A 24,996-nucleotide genomic window follows, 5' to 3' on the forward strand; every position below is an offset into this window, starting at 1 on the left:
ACTCGGGTGTCCGAGTTAAATGCCATCTAACATTCCTTTGCCCTCTTTTCTAATTGACTTAGAGCCTATTGTAACGTTCACTGTCCAGTGTGGTATCAAACCTGTCTGTGTCAGCTACATTCTCAACCAAATCATTAAAAAGCATGACAAGAACAGGAGCCACAGCACCAATCCCTGCAGCACACCACTTTTCACATGGCCTCCACTCTAAAATCCCAGTCCTTCACTTTCACCCTCTGACTCCCTCTGCTAATAGGCTAGCTCACTCTGGATTCCACACAATCTGATCTTCTGTACCAGCCTAGAGTGAAGGACGAGTTGGGACAGATACAGGGATAGAGAGAGGAACAAGGAGGAAAGTTCCACGATGGATGGCTGGAGGAGGGTGTGGTGGTGGAATGGGGAAGAAATTCAGTGATAAAACTGTACAATGCAAAAATCGAACTGTGTAAGTCAAGTTGTAGAAATAAAAGCTGAAGATGTCAAATGGGAAGAACAGAAAGATAATTTGAAATGATCCGACATGCCGTTGAGTTTAGAAAGGTGAGATATGCCTATCCAACAGATGATGATCTGTTTCTCAAATTTGCATGGAGTTTCAATGAGTTGGGTGCAGAGGTCAGAGTGCAAGGTGAATTCAAGAGGTGAGCCTGCGATCTATATAAACTGCACAAAAACATTCTGTAAGATGCCTACCCAATCTGCATTTAGTGTCCTCAACAGAGAGAAGATCATGTTGTGAGCATCACTAGGCAACAAAAAGAAATCTTCCATTCTTTAGAAAGATCGTGAAGTATTACGACAAGACATTATTAACAGAGACTTTCCCGAAAAGCTTACTTTCAATTGTAATAAAAACCTATTCTGACAAAACAGAGGGTATTTACTCTTTCAGAATTCTGCACTCCCATGTAATCCAGGTAATCAAGAGGCAAGCCTTCACGAAATTCGACGTCATCTTCTATTGCCAAGTCCAAAGCAGCAGGAAACATCTGCAACATGAAGAAATAAATCGTATTTTAATCATGCCTTTGAAATATGTATCTGTAGTGATAAACATGGATTCAAACTATTCACAGTTACAGAGTTAGGGTACTTTAACTTTGCAGTTATGTCACTGGACTGATAATGCAGGAAGGTGGGCTAATTTACACGAGATGTGGGGTACAGAGGAGGAACATGACGTGATTTCAAATCTTACTGGCAACACAAGAGATTCTTCAGATGTATGAAATCTTGAGCAACACCCACAACATACTACAGAAACTCAGCAAGCCAGCCAGCATCTATGAAGGGAAATAAACAATCGACGTTTCCGGCTGCACCCCCTCATCAGACCACTCCTGAGACCAGGCATGATAGCTGGAAGAGCCATTGCCTTGCGGTGCCAGAACCCCAGGCTCAATTACAGAGTTCATATGTTCACCCTGTAATTACGTGGGTCCTCTACTTTCACCCCAAGGGCTCCTGTTTCCCCCCACATCCATAAAATGTATGGATTGGTACTCAATCACTCTAAACTGCCCCTATAGTGTGGGCAGTTGATGAGAACATAGGAAGAATAATAAAAGGGATTAATGCAGTAATATTACATGGGTAGTTGATGGTCGGCACGATCTCTATGGGCTGAAGGTCTGTTTCAATGCTGTGTTTCTATGTACTGTACTGTGCAGGTCTAACTTTACACATTGCACTTGGCTGCTGCTTCAATTAAAAAAAGGCAAATTTCATGATGATAAACCTGATTCTGATATGGGGCTATTGTGGGCTGAAAGTGGGAAGGGGGCAGGGAGCAGGGAGAGGGGAATCATAGATGGGAAAAGGGGAAGGGAGAGGGAAGCACCAGAGAGACATTCTATAATGATCAATAAATCTAATTGGTGTCTCAGCGCTGGGTGTGTCTGTACCTGCGCCATCCCCTCCCCCTATACATGCCACTCCTTCTCCCACCTGCCCCATACCCCTCTTGCAGTGCTCCCCTCTAGCCATTCTCAACATCCTTTGCTCCCGGCAGATTTACAAACTCGCTCTCCGCTCCATGTTGACTAATATAGTAAAAGTAGTAGGCACCCTGGGGGGCGGGGTGTGTGTGTGTGTGTGTGTGTGTCTGTGTCTGTGTCTGTGTCTGTGTCTGTGTCTGTGTATTATATATATATAAAAATTTTATGGAGATGAGTGTGGTTCACTGATATTCTCTACCCCAGGGGCTGTGACGACCAAGTCACTGATTGCAAACCAAACCGAGCTTTGTAGGTTTTTGGATATTAAGGGAATACAGGTGACCCCTGTGTATTGGGGGAGGATAATTCCATCTGCTACGTTACCCAATCTTCCAGGAAAGCTCTGTGAGATTCCATAATGCAAACCATTGTCAACTGTGCACGCAACAGGAAATGCCAGTTAGAAAAGTGGTTGGTTTATTTACTTTCTTCTCTGTGAGAACAAATTTTATTGCGTCAAAATTTTGGGTAGTGATTTGTGAATTTGGCAAGGGTGAATTTCACATTACCCCCAAAGTTGTAATGTGGGGATTGCTCATAAAGTGATGTGGGGATAGAATAGTTTAACAGAGGTAAATCAGTCATGGTAGAGCATCGTGACAGGATGAAGTTTCGTTTGAGCTTATACATTTCAATAAAACCTTTGAATCATCTAATTAATAGTTACGTGGTGTTACTCTTAACCTGGCTGAAAAGATAAAGAAGCTGCCATAAATCAGCTGTAAAAATCCACTAATTGGTATTTTATGTTGTGTTGAATGTAACCCCACCAGATCCAGGATGGTACAGCTCAAGATGGTGCTGTAGCAGACCAGCATAACCACCAGAGGCTGCTGTAGCATACACTTAATTATTACTTCGTGAGATTCCGCAGATGCTGGAAATCAAGTTCAAAGTAAATACACAACCCAAGATCCATTTTCTTGTGGGCATATAGTGTAAATCCAAGAAACACAATAGAATCAATACAAGACAACACCCAGCAGGATGAACAATTAATGTGCAAAAGACAACAAACTGTGCAAATACAAAAGGGGGGGGGGGGGGGGAGTAATAATAAATAAATAATCAATAAATATCAGCAACATGAGATGAAGAGTCCTTGAAAGTGGGTCCATTGGTTGTGGGAACATTTTAATGATGGGGCAAGTGAAGTTGAGTGAAGCAATCCCCTCTGCTTTAAGAGCCCGATATTTGAGGGGTAATAACTACTCCTGAAGCTGGTGGTGTGAGTCTTGAGGCTCCGGTACCTTCTTCCTGATGACAGCAGCAAGAAGAGAGCATGGCCTGGATGGTGGGGGTCCTTGATGATGGATGCTACTCTCCTGCGACAGCGCTCCTTGTAGATCTGCTCAGTGGTGGGGAGGGCTCTACCAGTGATGGGCTGGGCTGTATCCACTATTTTTTGTTGGATTTTCCACTCCAGGACATGATGCAACCAGTCAATATACTCTCCACCACACATCTATAGAGGTTTCTCAAAGTTTCGGATGTCAAGCCGAATCTTTGCAAACTTCTGAAGAAGTAGAGGCACCGCCGTGCTGGACCTAGGGCAGGTTCTCTGAGATGAAAACACCCAAGAATTTAAAGTTGCTGACCATCTCCAACTCTGATCCCCCAATGAGGACTAGTTCATCAACCTCAGTTTCCTCATCTTGGAAGTCAATAATCATCTCTTTGGTCTTAGTGGCATTGACTGAGAGGCTGTTGTTATGATGCCAATAGTGTCATCGGCTAACTGAAATATGGCCTTGGAGTTGTGCTTAGCCTCACAATCATTAGCATAAAGGGAATAGAGCAGGGGACTATGCACATAGCCTTGTGGTACAAAATGCTAGAGGAACTCAACAAGTCAACCTATGGAGGGGAATAAATAGCCGACGTTCCACTTTGTCCGTCCCCATTGATTTTTCTCCTGGCACTTATCCCTGCAAGCGTGGCAAGTGGCTATACCTGCCCCTGTAACTCCCCTCTCACAGTCATTCACGGCCCCGAACAGTAGTTCCGAGTGAAGCGACACTTCACCTGCGAGTTTTTTGCAGTCATCTACTGCACCAGTGAAACCTAATGCAGGCTGGAAGGTCACTTCACCAGGCACCTTTGCTCTGTTCACCACAAAATGCACAATTTCCCGATGACTACCCATTTCAATTCAATTTCCCACTCTGACGTGAATGTCCCTGGCCTCCTCTCCTGCCACAATGAAGCCATCCTCAGTGTGGAGGGGTAACACCTCATAATCCAACCTGATGGCATGAATATCAATCTCTCTAACTTATGATAATTTCTCTCCCTCTGCTCTTCTTTTATCCATTCCTCTTTCTGGTTACCCTTTCACCCCTTCTCATTACCTCCCTCCGGTTTCCCTTCTCATCCTCTCCTTTCTCCCATGGTCCACTGTTCTCTCCTATAAGATTCCTTCTTCTTAAGCACTTAACCTCTTCCACCAATCATCCCCCAGCTTCTTACCTGATCCCCCCCCCCCACCGATATGAATTACTCATCTGCAGATCTACCAGTTAATTTCTGTCACCAACTTCACAAAAAAATGGCTTCTCACCTTTTCTCTGCATTGCTGGCTCTGTGGACTTGCTAGATTCGCATATTAACTACCAAATAAACTTATAACAGGAAGTTAAAAGCACAAGTCACTGTGACAACTCCTTAACGTAAAGCCAAACCCTTTCTCACTCTGCGGCAGAAATGGAACAATTTACACTGTTCAATCTTATCCATTAAAAAGGTTACTTACAATTACACCTTTAATTTTTCCATTCTAACAATGAATGCAACCTTTTTTTCAGTCTCTTTTGGAACTTCATTTCCCTTGCATTCACCCACTTTATTTCAGATTGGTAGGTTAACAGTCCCTGGCATGTTTGTGTACAGTCAGCCCTCTGTATCCACGACGTTGAACCCACCCATACCCTGCTGTAGCCTCCCACCATTTCACAGATCCTCAGTCTCTCTCCAGCATTCATTGATTGAGCATTGTTCGCCTCGCTTACTTCGTTTGCTACTTATGTTGTGAGCGAGAGGAAGGAGTTTAAGGCTAGTAAGGGATGGCTGGTTAGCTATGTAAAGCGCTATAGCCTCAAGAACTTAAAGATCACGGGAGAATTGGCATCGGCTGATGCTGAGGCAGCATCAGCATTCCCAGAAGAGCTACGATGGTTGCGTCTGTACTAAACATGTACAGACTTTACTTTCTTGTCATTATTCCCTAAACCAGTGGTCCCCAACCACTGGGCCGCGGGCCGCAAAGCATGTACTACCGGGCCACGAGGAAACGATATGATTTGGTGATATGAAACGATATGAGTCAGCTGCACCTTTCCTCATTCCCTGTCACGCCCACCGTTGAACTTGAACACACGCGAGGTCATTACCCACTCAAGGTCATCAGTTGGTCATTAACTGACAACTACTCGATGAGTGAAAAACAAACATCGCTTGAGAGTTTCTTTGGAAGAGGTGGTAGGGGACATAAAAGTCCTAACGGTGATGATAACGCAGAGACATCTGAGGCCGAGACTGCAAAAAAAAAGAAAGCTTCCTTCAACAGAAAATACGACGAGTCGTACATAAAATATGGCTTTAATGTGACCGGTGACTCGCATGCTCCAAGCCCCCTGTGTGTGATATGTGGAGACAAGCTGTCTAATGAGGCAATGAAGCCCTTAAAACTGCTTCAGCACCTTGCACTTAAAAACAAACCTGTTGAGTTTTTTGAGCAGAAAAAACGTGAGCAAGCGTGACAGAAGCAAGTGCGGAGAGCCACCACCACAATGCTGCTGCTCTGAGAGCATCGTACTTAGTGGCTGGCCGTATTGCTAAGGCTAAGGAGCCTTTCACTGTTGGTGAAGAATTGATTCTGTTTGCTGCCAAGGACATGTGACATGAACTGATGGGAGAAGCTGCAGCTAACAAGATGGCACAGGTTCCTCTTTCAGCTACCACAGTTTCAAGGAGAATCGATGACATAGCGGAGGACATCGAAGCACAGCTTAACAAGTCACCATGGTATGCCATCCAGGTCAATGAGTCTACCAATGTCGACAACAAGGCAATACTGCCGGTTTATGCATGATATATATTTCAAGATGATGTGCACGAGGATGTGTTGTGTCCACTGCCGCTGCCAACTAACACAACTGGGGCAGAACTATTCAAGTCTTTGAATGACTACATGTCAGGCAAACTGGACTGGTCATTCTGTGTTGGAATATGCACAGACAGGGCTGCAGCTATGACTGGACGGCTGTCTGGTTTCACTACCCGAGTCAAAGAGGTTGCTCCTGAATGCCAGTCTACACACTGTGTCATACACAGGGAAATGCTGGCTAGCCGAAAAATGTCACCTGATCTTAACAGCGTATTGAGTGACATTGTTGAAGTTATCAATCACATCAAAGCAAAAGCCCTTAACTCCCATCGGTTTGAGCAGCTTTGCGAGGAAATGGATGCAGAGCATAAATGCCTTCTCTTACACACTAAAGTCATGTGGCTATCGAGGGGGAGAGACCTAGCCAGGGTTTGTGAGTTAAGGGAGCCGCTAGAGATTTCTTTCTAGAAAAAATTCATCACTGGAAGCACACCAGTGACGAGGAGTGGATAGCAAAACTCGCTTATCTGTGTGACATCTTCTACCTGCTCAATGAACTCAATTTGTCACTTCAGGGGAGAATGACAACTGTCTTCAAGTTGGCAGATAAACTGTCTGCTTTCAAAGCCAAACTGAAACCGTGGGGACGGCGAGTGGACAGGGGTATATTTGACATGTTCCCGACATTAGCTGGGATTTTGGGAGAGACTGAGGCTGCACTGTCCTTCTCACAGCTGGTGCACGTTCCCCTATCTTCGCTGTCGACAGAATTCGAGCGTTACTTCCCAACCGCGAATGACCCAAGACGTGCAAGGGAATGGGTCCGTGACCCATTTGTGAACGTCCCCGGTGAATCATCCATGTCAGCACGGGAAGAAGATTAACTCTTTGAGCTTGCAAATGACGGTGGGCTGAAAAGTATGTTTGACATAACATCTCTGCCGGCATTCTGGATCAAAGTCAAGGCAGAATATCCTGAGATGCCACAAAAGCACCGAAAACGTTGCTTCCATTTTCAACATCACGTCTCTCAAAGCAGGCTTTTCTGCAATGAATGCAACGAAAACTAAATTGTGGCATCGATTGGACATAAGGAACCCCTTCGAGTATCGCTGTCTCCCATCACCCCTCGATGGGACCGTCTTGTTGCAGGGAAACAAGCCCAGGGCTCCCACTGATTCAGCGATATTGGTGTGTGGCAATGATTTTATATGTTCATACGAGGAAAATATGCACTGTGTGTTCGGCACGGACTAGGAGGGTCGAGATGGCCTGTTTCCGTGCTGTGATTGTTATATGGTTATATGGTGTTTAATATCCAAACGTTACTTAAAATGTTATGACGCTATTGACTTATGATCAACTTATCACTATATTCATGCAAGGAAAATATGTGCTGTGTGTTTAATAGTAAATTCATTAGATAAACACTTTTAGAAACCAAATTGAGTGTATTAGCCACTTACAAGTGACTTACAGTTGACTTATCACCTACATTCCAGTTATGATTAACACCTCCTCTCCCCATCGGTTGATCGGCAAGAATATTGTCAATATTAAACCGGTCCGGGGTACAAAAAATGTTGGGGACCCCAGCCCTAAACAATACAGTATAACAACTATTTACATTGTATTAGGCATTATAAGTAATCTACAGATGATTTAAAGTATACGGGAGGATCTGTGTAGGTTATATGCAAATAACACGCCATTTTATATAAGGGACTTGAGCATCCGCGGATTTTGGTATCTGCGGGGGTTCCTGGAAACAGTCCCCCGTGGATACGGAGGGACAACTGTGTTGATAATGGTGGGAACTAGGGGAAGGTGATACGAAGTTGTGGCCTTACAGGTGGACAGGCAAACATAGATGTTAGGACATAACTTGGAATACTGTTACAGTTTTAGTCACTCTGTTAGAGGAACTACTTCACAGAACTGGAAAGAGTGCAAAGATAGAGGAGAATGTTGCCTGGACTTGTTGCTGGAATGTTGCTTGAGTGACAGGAAGAAGCTGGGTAGGCCAGGACTTCATTCGCCATAGCGTAGGATACAAAGGGGATGACATTACAGAGGCAATAACAAGTGTACCTTCCAAGTTATATTAACATTTTTTAAAAAGGCTTTTAAATAGACTGCTGCCATCAGGAAGAATTTACAGGGGCCTCAGTATTCACACAATCAGGTTCAAGAACAGTTACTACCCCTCAGCCAACAGACCCTTGAACTCAAGGGGAGAGCCAGCATGACTTTGTATGGGGCAGTTTGTGTCTCACCAACTTGATTTGAGTTTTTTTGACAAGGTGATGAGAGAGCTTGATAAGGGTAGAATACTGACTGTTGTCTCCATGGATTTCAGTAAGGCATTTGACAAATGGGAGGCTAATCCAGAAGATTAAGATGCATAGGGTCTACGGCGAAGTTGCTGTTTAGATTCAGAACTGGCTTGCGCATAAAAGGCAGAGGGTAGTGGTTGTAGGGAGTCACTCAAATGGAAGCTCTGTGATTAGTGGTGTTCCTCAGAGATCTGTACTGGGACTTCTGCTGTTTGTGACGTTTACAAATTATCTGGATGAAAACGTAGACGGGTGGGGTCAGTAGGTTTGCGGATGATACCAAGACTGGTGGAGCAGTGGGTGGTGTAGGTAGGAGACTGGCAAAGAATACAGTGCTATAAAGATCAGTCGCAGACAGGGCAGAAAAATGGCAGGTGGAGTTTATCCCAGATAAATATGTGTTGCCCTCAGTAGGGCAAGTGCAAGGAGACAAGGGCAAGATCCTTAGCTCCATGAAAGCGGCGACACAGTTTGATAGGGTAGTTAAGGCTTATGGAATGCTTGCTTTTGTTAGTGGAGGAACTGAGCTCAAATGTCAAGAGGCTATGTTTCAACTTCATAAAACTCTAGTTAGGCCACATCTGGAGTATTGCATAGTTCTGGTCACCCCACTATAGGAAGGATGTTTGAGGCTTTGGAGAGGGTGCAGAAGAGATTTGCCAGGATGCTGCCTGGTTTAGAGGGCATGCGCTATCACAAGAGGCTGGATAAACTTGAGTTGCTTCCTCTTGAGTGGCAGATGCTGAGGGAAGATCTGATGCAGGTTTACAAGATTATGGGAGGTATGGACAGAGTTGTCTGGGATGTCTCTTTCCCAGGGGAGCCATGTCTAATGCAGAGGGCATGCATGGGGGGGGGGGGGGGGGGTTAGGTTCAAAAGGGATGTGAGAGGTAAGTTTTTTACTCAGAGAGTCATGGATGCATGGAATGCACTGCCTGGTATGGTGGTAGAAGCAAGTACATTAGAGGCTCTTAAGAGACATTTTGATGGGCACATGGATGCCAGGAAAACGGAGGGATATGGACATTGTATAGGTAGGACGATTAACTTTAGGGGTTTTTGATTTAGCTTTTAGCCAGTTCAGCACAACAATGTGGGCTGAAGGGCCTGTTCCTGTGCTGTACTATATTCTACGTTACTTCACTCAACATGGTCCTTCACTCTGAGAGGGACCAATATTCTTGTGGGCAGGTTTACATGCGCTGTTGGGAGTGGTCTAAACTAATATGGCAGGGGGATGGGAATCAGGTTTACAAGGTTTTACAGAGCAAAGAGTTAAGTTGTACCACAGAGGCAAAATTCAAAAGAAAACAGGACTGAAGGTGTTGTATTTAAATGCACATAGCATTTGGAATAAGATGGACGAACGTGGCACAATTAGAGACTGATTGGTATGACACTGTGGGCTTCATTGAGTCGTGGCTGAAAGAAGGCCATTGTTGGGATTTTAAAATCACAGGATATACTTTGAATTGAAAGGACAGGCAGGCAGGCATAGGCAGTGGTGTGGCTTTATTGGTGAGTGATGGAATTACATCTTTAGAAAGAGGTGACATTGGGTCGAAGAACGTCAAATCTTTGTGGGCTTAGTTAAGAAATTGCAAGGGTAAAAAAACCATTATGGGAGTCATACAAAAGCCTCCAAATAGTAACCAAGATGTGGGGTTGAGATTGCAAAAGGGAGATGGAAAGGGCATGTAATAAGGGTAATGTCACAATTGTAATGGGAGACTTCAATATGCAAGGGGATTGGAAAAATCAGCTTGGTGTTGGATTGCATTAAAGAGAATTTGCTGAATGCCTACGTGGTGACTTTTTAGAGCAGCTTGTGCTCAAGCCTACTATGGGAAAGGCTGTTTTAGATTGGGTGTGGTATAATAACTCAGATCTTATTAGTCAGCTTAATATAAAGGAATCCTTAGAAGGCAGTAATCATAATATGAGATAATTCATACTGCAGTTTGAGAGGGAGAAGCGTGAGTCACATGTATCAGTATCATTATGGAATAAAGGGACTTACAAAGGCAGGAGAGAGGAGCTTGTCGAGGTGCACTGGATGGGGTACACTGGCAGGGATGACGGCAGAACAGAGGTGGCTGAAATTTCTGGGAATTGTTCACAAGGCACAGGATAGATATGGGAAGTTGTTCTCTAACAGTAGGGCTAGGCAACCGTGGCTGTCAAGGGACTGCATAAAAGCCAAGGAAGGGAATATAAGGTAGCAAAGGTGAATGGGAAGGTGGATGATTGGGAAGTTTGTAAAATCCAACAAACGGCAACTAAAAAAGCTATAAGAAGAGAAAACATGAACTATGAGAATAGGTTGAGTGAACTTGGCCTTTTTTACCTTGGAGCAACAGAGGATGAGAGGTGACCTGATAGAGGTGTATATGATGACAGGCATCGATCATGTGGATAGTCAGAGGCTTTTTCCCCTCAGGGCTGAAATGACTAACACAAGGGGGCACAGTTTTAAGGTGCTTGGAAGCAGATACAAGGGAGATGGCAGATGCAAGTTTTTCCACACAGAGAGTGGTGAGTGCATGGAGTGCACTGCCAGTGAAGGTGGTAGAGGTGGATGCAATAGGGTCTTTTAAAGACTCGAAGATAGGTACATGGAGTTTAGAAAAATAGAGGACTATGCATCAGGAAATTCTAGGCAATTTCTACAGTAGGTTACATGATCAGCACAACATTGGGGGCCGAATGGCCTGTAATGTGCTGTAGATTTCTATGCTTTTATGAAATATGAGGGCAAACTAGCTGATAATATAAAGCAGGATACTGAAAGATTTTTTTCAGTTAAATAAAGAGTAAAAGGCAGGTGAGAATTGATATTGGACCACTGGAAAATGATGCTAGTAGGTAGTAATGGGGGACAAAGAAATGGCAAATGAACTTAATAAGTACTTTGCTTCAGTCTTTACTGTGGAAGACACCACTAGCTGTATGCCAGAGATCCGGGAGTGTTAGGGAGCAGGAGTGAGTGCCATTGGTATTACAAAGGAAAAAGTGCTGGGCAAACTGAAAGATCTTAAGCTGGATAAGTCACCTGGACCAGATGGACTAGATCCCAGAGTCCTGAGAGAGGTTGCTGAAGAGATAACAGACGCCTTGGTCGTGATCTTTCAAGAATCACTTTATTCTGGCATGGAGGACTAGATAATTGCAAATGTCATTCCTCTCTTTAAGAAGTGAGGAAATCACAGGCCAGTTAACTTAACCTCGGTGGTTTGGGAAAGTGTTAGAGTCCATTATTAAGGATGAGGTTTTGAGGTACTTGGAGACTAAAGATAAAATAAGTCAAAGTCAGCATGGTTTCTGTAAAGAGAAATCTTGCCTGACAAATCTGTTAGAAGTCTTCAAGGAAGTAACAAACAGGATAGACAAAGGAGAGGCAGTGAATGTCATTTACTTGGATTTTCTGAAAGCATTTGATAAGGTGCACCACGAGGCTGCTTAACAAGATAAACTCCTATGATGTTGCAGGAAATATACTGGCATGGATACAGGAACTGCTGACAGGCAGGAGGCAGTGAGTGGGAATAAAGGAAGCCTTTTCTGGTTGGCTGCCAGTGACTACTGGTGTTCTCACATTGTTTGCTAATGATTTAGATCATAAAATTGATGGCTTTGTGGCAAAGTTTACGGATTATACAAAGATGGGTGGAGGGGTGGTTGGTGCTGAGGAAGCAATGCAATTGCAGCAGGACTTGTGACAGATTGGAAGAATGGGCAAAAAAGTGGCAGGTGGGATATAGTGCTGGGAAATGTATGATAATGCATTTTGATAAAACAATAGTGCAGACTATTATCTAAATGGGGAGAAGGTTCAAACATCAGGGGTGCAAAGTGACTAGGGAGTCCTCATGCAAGACTTCCAGAAGGATGATTTACAGGTTGAGTTTGTGGTAAAGAAGGCAAATGCAATGTTCGCACTTATTTCAAGAGGAGTAGCATATAAAAACAAGCTGATAATTTTGAAATTTTATAAGACACTGGGCAAGCCGCACCAAAGGTATTGTCAACAGTTTTTGGCCCTTTATCTCAGAAAGGATGTGTTGTCATTGGAGAGAATCCAGAGGAGGTTCATGTGTATGATTCCGGGAATGAATGGGGTTAACTTATGAGGAGCGATTGGCAACTTTGCATCTGGACTCACTGGAATTTAGAAGAATGTGTGGGGATCTCATTGGAACCTACCGAATGTTGAAAGGACTGGATAAAGTGGATGTGGGGAGGATGTTCCCTCTGGTGGGAATACCCAGAACTAAAGGGCACAGCCTCAGAATTGACGGGCGACCTTTTAGAACAGAGGTAAGGAGGAATTCTTTTAGCCAAAGAATGGTGAATCTGTGGAATGCTCTGCCACAGACCGCAGTGGAGGCCACGTGCGTGGATATATTTAAAGTGGAAGTTGATAGATTTCTGATTAGTCGGGGCATCAAGAGATACAGTGAGAGGGCAGGCGTACGGGGTTGAATGGGTTCCGGGATCAGCCATGATGAAATGGCGGAGCGGACTCGATGGGCTGAATGGCCTAATTCTGCACTGATGTCTTACGGTCTTATTTTCTGACACCACTGAAAGGTTCCCACAATCTATGGACTCACTTTCATGGACTCTTCATCTTATGTTCTTGCCCAGTTTGTTGTCTTTTGCACTTGTTTGCCCAGCTGGTGTGATCTTTATTGATTCTGTTACTGTAACTGGATTTATTGTATCTCAGGGTTGTATATGGTGACATATGTGTACTTCAATAATACATTTATTTTGTACTTTGAAGTAGACACATGAATATGAAGTGAATGGAGGGACATGGGTAGTATACAGATCATTTGGTATAAATTGCCATCAAGAATGGCATAATTACGTGGGCTGAATGGCTTGTCTAGCACTGTACATGGAAAAAAAAACAAGATTCAATGGTCAGCATTTGCAACTCACGAACTTGATCAATGGTTGTATGTCACTTGTTATCAGGCTTCCACTGAACTTATCACAGATGAAGAACTGAACCTGAAGTCATTTGGACATCCATTACTGGTAATTCCAATAAATGATGGAGCCTGCCTGCAATCTGCTTTCTTAAGGGAGCAATTGTTGAGGAAAAGGAGACACCTCTTCAACAAGGTACCATTCAACCTAAAATGGATCAACAATCTCAAGCCTATAGTGTGTACTCAATGATTCAAGAATAACTTCTTCCACTCTGCCACCAGATTTCTGAATGGACATTAAACTCACGAACACTACTTCACTACACTTTTTTCTCTTTTTGCACTACTTAATTTAACTTATATATGTACACACACTTTTTACTGTATTGCAATATACTGCTGCCACATTAACAAGTTTCACAACGTATGTCAGTGATATTAAACCTGACTCTGATTCTAAAATTCACCGACAGGTCATTATCACTCCAGATGGTGATTATTGACTAGTTTGCTGCAAAATGGAAGAAATGTGGAGTTCTTGGAGGAACAGGATTATTTGGGGGGCAAAAAAACACCTGTAAGCAACATTTCTGAATAAATATCGGAAATATCCACCTACTTTACGTAGCACATCTCCCCATGAGTTCTTCTGGTAAGTTGACATGGTGATGTGGAGCGAATGTGTGTCTGGTGTGCAATCTGCTTGGTGGATAAAGCCTCTTGGGAAATACAGCATGTCTCCAGCCTCCAGCAAGGTTTCCATAATGGGATCACCCAATTCCTGCTGACTAAAGTTACCTGGGCCGGCACAAGGAGGCACAATTACTCCTGCTTCAAATGCTCATTATACAGTGCAAAATGACTCCATAATACAAAATAAACAGAATACAACTTTCTGAAGGTACTTACGGCTTGAAACACAAGGAAGGACTTGTTCAGCTGATCTGTGAATACAATTGAACAGATTTTGGCACCAAAATACTTTGTTGATGCAGCAGAAATAAAGTAAGTTAACATAATGAAGTAATTCAACATAGCACTGTACATGCTAGAAAAGCAACACAAAAATAAAAATGCTAGAGATATTCAGCATATGCGGAGAGGGTAACAGGGAAAATCTTCAGACTGATGACGTCTCATTAGTGCTATGCCAAAGTAGACTGAAGTATGGGCAGCACATTAGCATGATGGTTAGCGTAACACCCTTCGGTTCAATTCTGCCGCGGACTGTAAGGAGATTACGATGTTCCGGTTTCCTCACACCTTCCAAAGACATACGGGTTAGTAGGTTAATTGGTCACATGGGCACAATTGGGCGCCATGGGTGCGCAGGGTTGGAAGGGGCCTGTTATCGTGCTGTATCTCTCAAAGAAGAAATCTTCATCACATGAAGAGCCCACGACTCCTTCAAGGACTTCTTTAAGAGGCCGTGCCTCAAGTAGACAGCATCTATCATTAAGGACCTCACCACTTTGCTCACTGTAACCATCAGCGAGGTGGTTTAGGAGCTCAAAGACCCACAATCAATATTTTAGGAACAGCTTCTTCCTCTCTGCCATCAGTAAAACAAAACATTTCGCGACATACATCAATGATAATAAACCTGATTCTGAATACTAAAACGGAGAACCATAAAAAACTTACAGCACAATACAGGCCCTTCAGCCCACAAAGTTGTGCCGAACACATCCCTACCTTAGAAATTACTAGGATTACTCATAGCCCTCTATTTTTCTAAGCTCCATGTACCCATCCAAGTCTCTTAAAAGACCTTATCATATCCGCCTCCACCACTGTCACTGGCATCCCATTCCACACACTCACCACTCTCTGCATAAAAAACTTACCCCTGACATCTCCTCTGTACCTACATCCAAGCACCTTAAACCTGTGCCCTCTTGTGGCAGCCATTTCAGCCCTGGGAAAAAATCTCTGACTATCCACACGATCAATGCCTCTCATCATCTTGTACACCTCTATCAGGTCACCTCTCATCCTCCGTCGCTCCAAGGAGAATAGGCCGAGTTCACTCAACCTGTTCTCATAAGGCATGCTCCCCAATCCAGGCAACATCCTTGTAAATCTCCTCTGCACCCTTTCTATGGTTTCCACATCCTTCCTGTAGTGAGACGACCAGAATTGAGCATAGTACTCCAAGTGGGGTCTGACCAGGGTCCTATATAGCTGCAACATTACCTCTCGGCTCCCAAATTCAATTCCGTGGTTGATGAAGGCCAATACACTGTATGTCTTCTTAACCACAGAGTCAACCTGTGCAGCTGCTTAGAGTGTCCTATTGTCTCAGACCCCAAGATCCCTCTGATCCTCCACACTGCCAAGAGTCTTACCATTAATTCTATATTCTGCCATCATATTTGACCTACCAAAATGAACCACTTCACACTTATCTGGGTTGAACATATTCTTAAGGATATGAGACCCCTTTCTATTAGAGTGAATGAAACTGAGCATAAAAATAGTCAGGAATTTTCTGGAGGAAAACAAAAATATTTTTCAGGTCGATATGTTCTACAATAGCAATTAGTTTATTAATGTCATATGTACAGAGACAAGCTTTTACTTGCTGGCCATCAGAGAGATTATTTCACTTATAAGTACATTGAGAAAGTACAAAAGAAAAGCAATGATAAATGTGGAATATGGAATTGGATTATTAGTGTCACATGTACCAAGATTGTCTTGCATACTGACTATACAGATTAAACAACAAAAGTACAAAAACACTGAAGAATAAAGTATAGCAGCTACAGAGAAAGGGCAACACAGGCAAACAATAAAGTGCAAGATCATAATGAGGTTATATAGTGTTGTAGTTACAGAGAGAGTCAATGGGCACTGTAGCATCGTGGTTAGCACAATGCTTTACAGTACAGGTGACCTAGGCTCAAATCCCACCGTTGCCTGTAAGAAGATTGTACATTCTCCCTGTGACTGTGCGCGATTCGTCCCACAGAGTAAAGACATACCAGTTGGTAGGTTAATTGAACATTGAAGGTTGGCTGTGATTAGGCTAGGGTTAAACTGATGCAATTTGATTGGTGTGGCTCGAGGGGCAGGAAAGGACTACTCCGCACTGCATCTCAATAAATCAATCAATCTAGAGCTCTGCTACATTGCAGAAGAGGTCCGTTCAGGAGTCCTATAACAGTGAGACAAAAGCTGACCATACTGTACAAAGTGAGCTACACCACATCACTCCATGGATGGCAATGAAGAACAGAGGACACCTAAATGATTGCCTGAACTGTGCAGTGTCATGTTGTCATTAGATAAGCGAGGTGACTGGGAAAGCAAAAACCAGTCCACTGGGGGATCTCAGTGAGTCAACATCCCTCCAATTAAGAAGAGAGTAGCCTAATCCATCATTTTCTTCCCATGGCACTGGGAGGACTGGAATGCAGGGTTCATGTTCTTAAAGTGCGTTAAGAATATTTATTCCAACATCCTTCGCCCACAAAGATTTTTATGCTCAGATCAGCAACTGACTGCTTCTGTCTATGTAAGTCCACATGTTTGAATTAACCATCAGTACTTAGCATAAGATATTATTTGACTAGTGAAAGTGTGAAATTTCCTTCAGCCATAGGGCATTTTCCATTAACTTCCATCCAATGATACGATTTGCTGACAGCTGGTCAAACGAAGCAGAAAGGTTTAATTGCAATGCAGGAACGTAGCAGACCTGAGGTAAGTCTAAGGAGCAGACAGTATCACACAGAAACAGACTGTATTACATACTTAGGGTCATAGACGCGCCAGTGCTTCGCTCCTTCCAGCTGAATGATGAACGCTTCGATATCGTCATAGTGTGGTGCAAATCCCTGGTTCCCAGGAGGAGTTAGATAACTTCAGAAGACAACAAAGTGCACATCAAAATATCACCGTGATAAACCGAAGGTTTGACATTCCAATTCAATTTGGCAGCTTTGGAGATGATAAACAGATAAGAATTTCGTATACAACAAAATCAGTAAGAGCTTGACAAGAGCTCACAGAATATAACGATCAAGAGATTACAGAATTGTATTGAATTAAAGCAAGGCTAAAAATTTATCTTCTAGTATGGGAATGGGGTCCCAGTGTGTTTCCAGTTAGTGTGGGAAAAGGGTTCCAGTATGTTTGTAGTCAGTGTGGGAATGGGGTCCCAGTGTGTTTCTAGTGAGTGTGGAAATGGGGTCCCAGTCTGTTTATAGTGAGTGTGGGAATGGGGTCCCAGTGTGTTTATAGTGAGTGTGGGAATAGGGTCCCAGTGTGTTTATAGTGAGTGTGGGAATGGGGTCCCAGTCTGTTTATAGTGAGTGTGGGAATGGGGTCCCAGTGTGTTTATAGTGAGTGTGGGAATAGGGTCCCAGTGTGTTTATAGTGAGTGTGGGAATAGGGTCCCAGTGTGTTTATAGTGAGTGTGGGAATGGGGTTCCAGTGTGTTTGTTGTGAGTGTGGGAATGGGGTCCCAGTGTGTTTCCAGTGAGTGTGGGAATGGGGTTCCAGTGTGTTTGCAGTGAGTGTGGGAATAGGGTCCCAGTGTGTTTGTAGTGAGTGTGGGAATGGGGTCCCAGTGTGTTTGTAGTGAGTATGGGAATGGGGTCCCAGTGTGTTTCCAGTTAGTGTGGGAATGGGGTCCCAGTGTGTTTGCAGTGAGTGTGGGAATGGGGTCCCAGTGTGTTTGCAGTGAGTGTGGGAATGGGGTCCCAGTGTGTTTGTAGTGAGTGTGGGAATGGGGTCCCAGTGTGTTTCTAGTGAGTGTGGGAATGGGGTCCCAGTCTGTTTGAAGTGAGTGTGGGAATGGGATCCCAGTGTGTTTCTAGTGAGTGTGGGAATGGGGTCCCAGTGTGATTGCAGTGAGTGTGGGAATGGGGTCCCAGTGTGTTTGCAGTGAGTGTGGGAATGGGGTCACAGTGTGTTTATAGTTAGTGTGGGAATGGGGTCCCAGTGTGTTTGCAGTGAGTGTGGGAATGGGGTCCCAGTGTGTTTCCAGTGAGTGTGGGAATGGGGTCCCAGTGAGTTTGCAGTGAGTGTGGGAATGGGGTCCGAGTGTGTTTCCAGTTAGTGTGGGAATGGGGTCCCAGTGTGTTTGCAGTGAGTGTGGGAATGGGGTCCCAGTGTGTTTCCAGTGAGTGTGGGAATGGGGACCCAGTGTGTTTATAGTGAGTGTGGGAATGGGGTCCCAGTGTGTTTGTAGTGAGTGTGGGAATGGGGTCCCAGTATGTTTCTAGTGAGTGTGGAAATGGCGTCCCAGTGTGTTTGCAGTGAGTGTGGGAATGGGGTCCCAGTGTGTTTCTAGTGAGTGTGGGAATGGGGTCCCAGTGTGTTTCTAGTTAGTGTGGGAATAGGGTCCCAGTGTGTTTGCAGTGAGTGTGGGAATGGGGTCCCAGTGTGTTTGCAGTGAGTGTGGGAATAGGGTCCCAGTGTGTTTATAGTGAGTGTGGGAATGGGGTCCCAGTGTGTTTATAGTGAGTGTGGGAATGGGGTCCCAGTGTGCGTATAGTGAGTGTGGGAATAGGGTCCCCGTGTGTTTGAAGTGAGTGTGGGAATGGGGTCCCAGTGTGCTTATAGTGAGTGTGGGAATGGGGTCCCAGTGTGTTTGTAGTGAGTATGGGAATGGGGTCCCAGTGTGTTTGCAGTGAGAGTGGGAATGGGGTCACAGTGTGTTTGCAGTGAGTGTGGGAATGGGGTTCCAGTGTGTTTGTAGTGAGTGTGGGAATGGGGTCCCAGTGTGTTTGTAGTGAGTGTGGGAATGGGGTCCCAGTGTGTTTCTAGTGAGTGTGGGAATGGTGTCCCAGTGTGTTTCTAGTGAGTGTGGGAATGGGGTCCCAGTGTGTTTATAGTTAGTGTGGGAATGGGGTCCCAGTGTGTTTGCAGTGAGTGTGGGAATGGGGTCCCAGTGTGTTTATAGTTAGTGTGGGAATGCGGTCCCAGTGTGTTTGCAGTGAGTGTGGGAATGGGGTCCCAGTGTGTTTCCAGTGAGTGTGGGAATGGGGTCCCAGTGTGTTTGCAGTGAGTGTGGGAATGGGGTCCCAGTGTGTTTCTAGTTAGTGTGGGAATGGGGTCCCAGTGTGTTTGCAGTGAGTGTGGGAATGGGGTCCCAGTGTGTTTCCAGTGAGTGTGGGAACGGGGTCCCAGTGTGTTTGCAGTGAGTGTGGGAATAGGGTCCCAGTGTGTTTGTAGTGAGTGTGGGAATGGGGTCCCAGTGTGTTTGTAGTGAGTGTGGGAATGGGGTCACAGTGTGTTTGTAGTGAGTGTGGGAATGGCGTCCCAGTGTGTTTGCAGTGAGTGTGGGAATGGGGTCCCAGTGAGTTTGCAGTGAGTGTGGGAATGGGGTCCGAGTGTGTTTCCAGTTAGTGTGGGAATGGGGTCGCAGTGTGTTTGCAGTGAGTGTGGGAATGGGGTCCCAGTGTGTTTCCAGTGAGTGTGGGAATGGGGACCCAGTGTGTTTATAGTGAGTGTGGGAATGGGGTCCCAGTGTGTTTGTAGTGAGTGTGGGAATGGGGTCCCAGTGTGTTTCTAGTTAGTGTGGGAATAGGGTCCCAGTGTGTTTGCAGTGAGTGTGGGAATGGGGTCCCAGTGTGTTTGCAGTGAGTGTGGGAATAGGGTCCCAGTGTGTTTATAGTGAGTGTGGGAATGGGGTCCCAGTGTGTTTATAGTGAGTGTGGGAATGGGGTCCCAGTGTGCGTATAGTGAGTGTGGGAATAGGGTCCCCGTGTGTTTGAAGTGAGTGTGGGAATGGGGTCCCAGTGTGCTTATAGTGAGTGTGGGAATGGGGTCCCAGTGTGTTTGTCGTGAGTATGGGAATGGGGTCCCAGTGTGTTTGCAGTGAGAGTGGGAATGGGGTCACAGTGTGTTTGCAGTGAGTGTGGGAATGGGGTTCCAGTGTGTTTGTAGTGAGTGTGGGAATGGGGTCCCAGTGTGTTTGTAGTGAGTGTGGGAATGGGGTCCCAGTGTGTTTCTAGTGAGTGTGGGAATGGGGTCCCAGTGTGTTTCTAGTGAGTGTGGGAATGGTGTCCCAGTGTGTTTCTAGTGAGTGTGGGAATGGGGTCCCAGTGTGTTTCTAGTTAGTGTGGGAATGGGGTCCCAGTGTGTTTATAGTTAGTGTGGGAATGGGGTCCCAGTGTGTTTGCAGTGAGTGTGGGAATGGGGTCCCAGTGTGTTTATAGTTAGTGTGGGAATGGGGTCCCAGTGTGTTTCTAGTGAGTGTGGGAATGGGGTCCCAGTGTGTTTGTAGTGAGTGTGGGAATGGGGTCCCAGTGTGTTTGCAGTGAGTGTGGGAATGGGGTCCCAGTGTGTTTATAGTTAGTGTGGGAATGCGGTCCCAGTGTGTTTGCAGTGAGTGTGGGAATGGGGTCCCAGTGTGTTTCCAGTGAGTGTGGGAATGGGGTCCCAGTGTGTTTGCAGTGAGTGTGGGAATGGGGTCCCAGTGTGTTTCTAGTTAGTGTGGGAATGGGGTCCCAGTGTGTTTGCAGTGAGTGTGGGAATGGGGTCCCAGTGTGTTTCCAGTGAGTGTGGGAACGGGGTCCCAGTGTGTTTGCAGTGAGTGTGGGAATAGGGTCCCAGTGTGTTTGTAGTGAGTGTGGGAATGGGGTCCCAGTGTGTTTGTAGTGAGTGTGGGAATGGGGTCACAGTGTGTTGGGAATAGGGTCCCAGTGTGTTTGTAGTGAGTGTGGGAATGGGGTCCCAGTGTGTTTGTAGTGAGTGTGGGAATGGGGTCACAGTGTGTTTGTAGTGAGTGTGGGAATGGAGTCCCAGTGTGTTTCCAGTGAGTGCGGGAATGGGGTCCCAGTGTGTTTATAGTTAGTGTGGGAATGGGGTCCCAGTGTGTTTATAGTTAGTGTGGGAATGGGGTCCCAGTGTGTTTGTAGTGAGTGTGGGAATGGGGTCCCAGTATGTTTCTAGTGAGGGTGGAAATGGGGTCCCAGTGTGTTTCTAGTGAGTGTGGGAATGGGGTCCCAGTGTGTTTCTAGTTAGTGTGGGAATGGGGTCCCAGTGTGTTTGCAGTGAGTGTGGGAATGGGGTCCCAGTGTGTTTGCAGTGAGTGTGGGAATAGGGTCCCAGTGTGTTTATAGTGAGTGTGGGAATGGGGTCCCAGTGTGCTTATAGTGAGTGTGGGAATAGGGTCCCAGTGTGTTTGTAGTGAGTGTGGGAATGGGGTCCCAGTGTGTTTGCAGTGAGTGTGGGAATGGGGTCCCAGTGTGTTTGTAGTGAGTGTGGGAATGGGATCCCAGTGTGTTTGCAGTGAGTGTGGGAATGGGGTCCCAGTGCGTTTCTAGTGAGTGTGGGAATGGGGTCCCAGTGTGTTTCTAGTGAGTGTGGGAATGGGGTCCCAGTGCGTTTATAGTGAGTGTGGGAATGGGATCCCAGTGTGTTTGTAGTGAGTGTGGGAATGGGGTCCCAGTGTGTTTCTAGTGAGTGCGGGAATGGGGTCCCAGTGTGTTTGTAGTGACTGTGGGAATGGGGTCCCAGTTTGTTTCTACTGAGTGTGGAAATGGGGTCCCAGTGTGTTTCTAGTGAGTGTGGGAATGGGGTCCCAGTGTGTTTCTAGTGAGTGTGGGAATGGGGTCCCAGTGCGTTTCTAGTGAGTGTGGGAATGGGGTCCCAGTGTGTTTGTAGTGAGTGTGGGAATGGGGTCCCAGTGTGTTTGCAGTGAGTGTGGGAATGGGGTCCCAGTGTGTTTGTAGTGAGTGTGGGAATGGGGTCACAGTGTGTTTCTAGTGAGAGTGGGAATGGGGTCCCAGTGTGTTTGCAGTGAGTGTGGGAATGGGGTCACAGTGTGTTTCTAGTGAGTGTGGGAATGGGGTCCCAGTGTGTTTGCAGTGAGTGTGGGAATGGGGTCCCAGCGTGTTTGCAGTGAGTGTGGGAATGGGGTCCCAGTGTGTTTGTAGTGAGTGTGGGAATGGGGTCCCAGTGTGTTTATAGTGAGTGTGGGATTGGGGTCCCAGTGTGCTTGCAGTGAGTGTGGGAATGGGGTCCCAGTGTGTTTGTAGTGAGTGTGGGAATGGGGTCCCAGTGTGTTTGTAGTGAGTGTGGGAATGGGGTCCCAGTGTGTTTCTAGTGAGTGTGGGAATGGGGTCCCAGTGTGTTTGCAGTGAGTGTGGGAATGGGGTCCCAGTGTGTTTCTCTTTCTCGATAGTGTGTGAACTGGGCCCTTTGTGATTGTAGTGAAGTTGGGAACAGAACCCAGCTAAGCCAAAAGTGAGACTATTGGGAATTCCAAATACTGTGATACAAATTACCAAAGTATTTTTATATTGTAATAAAATAAACTAGCGTATCAGAAATAAAACAATGAATTTATTTCTGCTTTGGGAATAACGTCAGTTATTAAAGTCACAGGGAAACATCATGTAAGACCAAAGCACTTAACCAATAGTTTTAGAACCAAAGGATTAAGTACAAGATTTCAAAGAGTTTAAATAATAAGCAGCCAGTAACATTCAAGCCAAAGAATTGCTGTGGAAAAAACAATCTAAAAAGTAATTCCAGATCCTAGCTTTGAAATTCACTGCCTTTTCTTTGCCAAGTCCTCACTATTAATAATTTGTCAATTAGTATAAATCAAATCAACAAATAGGACCACTGTAAAGGCACTGGACAATGGACTCAATGATCCTGCTGAAGGGTCTCGCCCTGAAACGTCGACTCTTTACTCTTTTCCACAGATGTTGTCTGGCCTGCTGAGCTTCTCCACAATTTGTGTGCGCTGCCAAGAGAGAATGGGGTTTCTTCAGGTTGTTACGACTGGTTGTGTTAATGGGGATAAGCTCCCATTATCTTTTAATTGCTCCCAACAGTGTGCGTCTCAAGTTGCCTCTGACAACAAGTGCAATTCTTGATCTTCACATGTGGCTGAGCTACAAAGCATGGCGGAACTGTTTCCACTGAAAAGAGAAGGGCTGAAGGCGCCTTAAAGCCAGTCGTTTCGGGCAGATGGAGCTCATCAGCCATGGTTGGCTGCTCAATCTGGAAGGAAAACCCTGATCTCAAACCTCCATTACCTTGTGGCTATACCCACTCAATGGGAAGGCTTCAAGAGGCAAAATCCAGAACTGGAGTCAATGCTGAATTCCAACTCCTGCAACACTGCTGGAGCCAAACTGCACTGGATTATGCCATTCCTTTGGATTGATAAGCTACGTGGAGGGGGGAGCCTGCTCCATGGCAACAGCTTGCTCTCCATATTGTACCGCTCTGGCTTGCATATCAATACATAGACAGCTACGATGCAGTATCCATGGCTGACCTGGACCAAAGAAGGACCTTAAGATAGACTAAAGGTGGAGAGGTTCTTTCCTTTAGTGGGGGAGTCTTGGACCAGAGGGCACAGCGTCAGGATAGAAGCATGTCTATTTAGAACAGAGGTGAGCAGGAATTTCTTTTGTCAAAGGGTGGTAACTCTGGACAAATGATTGCTGTTTGAAAACAGAGGGCTGTTTTCTTGATTAATAAGGGCATCAAAAGTTATGGGGAGAAGGCAGGAGAATGGGGTTAGAGGGGTAATAAAATCAGCCATGATACAGTGGCAGAGCAGGCTTGATTAGCCGAATCGCCCATTTCTGTTCCTACGTCTTACGGTGCTGCGGTTCTACCCAATCTCACTGTGGAAGTGCTTTCACTGGAAGGATTACAGCAGTTCAAAGTTGTCACACCACCACCAGCAGGTTGGGATGGACAACCTATGCTGAACTTGCTAACAGTGCAAGATGCCTCAAACAATTTGAAAATAAATATCTATCTTGAAGTCTTAGCCTCATTTAATAAGTAACATTTCGATCCTAAATTCAGGAATCTGTAGTAGGAAACAAAAGAAAAGCCTGAATATTCCTAAATGCCCATTGTATTGATAACACAGTTGGGCAGAATATTTGATTATTGTGTTCACATGAAAAGAAACAACAAGGAGAAACTGGACCAAAAGACACAAGAGCAGAATTAGGCCCATCGAGTCTACGCCATCATTCCATCCTGGCTGATTTTATTATCATAAGATATACAAGACCATAAGATATAGAAGCAGAATTAGGCCACTTGGCCGTTCGCATCTGCCAATTTCATCACTGCTAATCCATTAGCCCTCTCAGACCCATTCTCCTGTCATAAAGAAATTCTATGGTATTCCCCTTAGCCAGTGAAGGCAGCTCATTCTGATTTGGATTCCTGCTATTTAGCCAATTTTGTACAGGAGTGAACCTCCCTCACTTATGAACAAAACAAAAAATACAGGTACTTACACATTAGCTCCAACCATACTTCCAAAAGCTTCCTGGAGAATAGACAGCACATTCCAAACAGTTCCAGAAAAGGCCTGAGGATTCAGCAAGCGCAAAGAACACCCTTTCTGCCAACAGAAACACAAATTTAATTAGCAAATTTCTGATTAATTTTCACACCATATTTGCATTGCAAATCAGACAGCACTTGGAAGGACTGTACTAAAAACAGGATTTAAAACTTGTAACTCTTTTCTTTGGTCTTAATGGAGCTCCAAACAATTATGACTTATGACAACACATTGACAACACATCAGGTGAAGAATCTTCAAAATTTACATGACCAAATAATTCAATTTTAACAAAAATAAAACAGCCATGTTCCAAGCTAAAAA

At 45.0% G+C, this 24,996-nt stretch overlaps 1 protein-coding gene across 1 annotated transcript in view; it reads right to left on the minus strand.

Moving 5' to 3' along the window:
- Window positions 1-24,996, minus strand: part of riox1 (ribosomal oxygenase 1) — a 99,001-nt gene that overhangs the window by 38,488 nt on the left and 35,517 nt on the right. The window contains exons 6-10 of the mRNA XM_059985616.1: window positions 24,623-24,729; window positions 17,142-17,249; window positions 14,292-14,326; window positions 14,002-14,180; window positions 888-992 (exon numbers count right to left, since the gene is read on the minus strand). Coding sequence (XP_059841599.1) covers window positions 888-992; window positions 14,002-14,180; window positions 14,292-14,326; window positions 17,142-17,249; window positions 24,623-24,729 — 534 coding nt within the window. The remainder of the gene's footprint in view (window positions 1-887; window positions 993-14,001; window positions 14,181-14,291; window positions 14,327-17,141; window positions 17,250-24,622; window positions 24,730-24,996) is intronic.

The sequence above is a fragment of the Hypanus sabinus genome, chromosome 12 (assembly GCF_030144855.1).
Source record: "Hypanus sabinus isolate sHypSab1 chromosome 12, sHypSab1.hap1, whole genome shotgun sequence".
Lineage (NCBI taxonomy): Eukaryota > Metazoa > Chordata > Chondrichthyes > Myliobatiformes > Dasyatidae > Hypanus > Hypanus sabinus.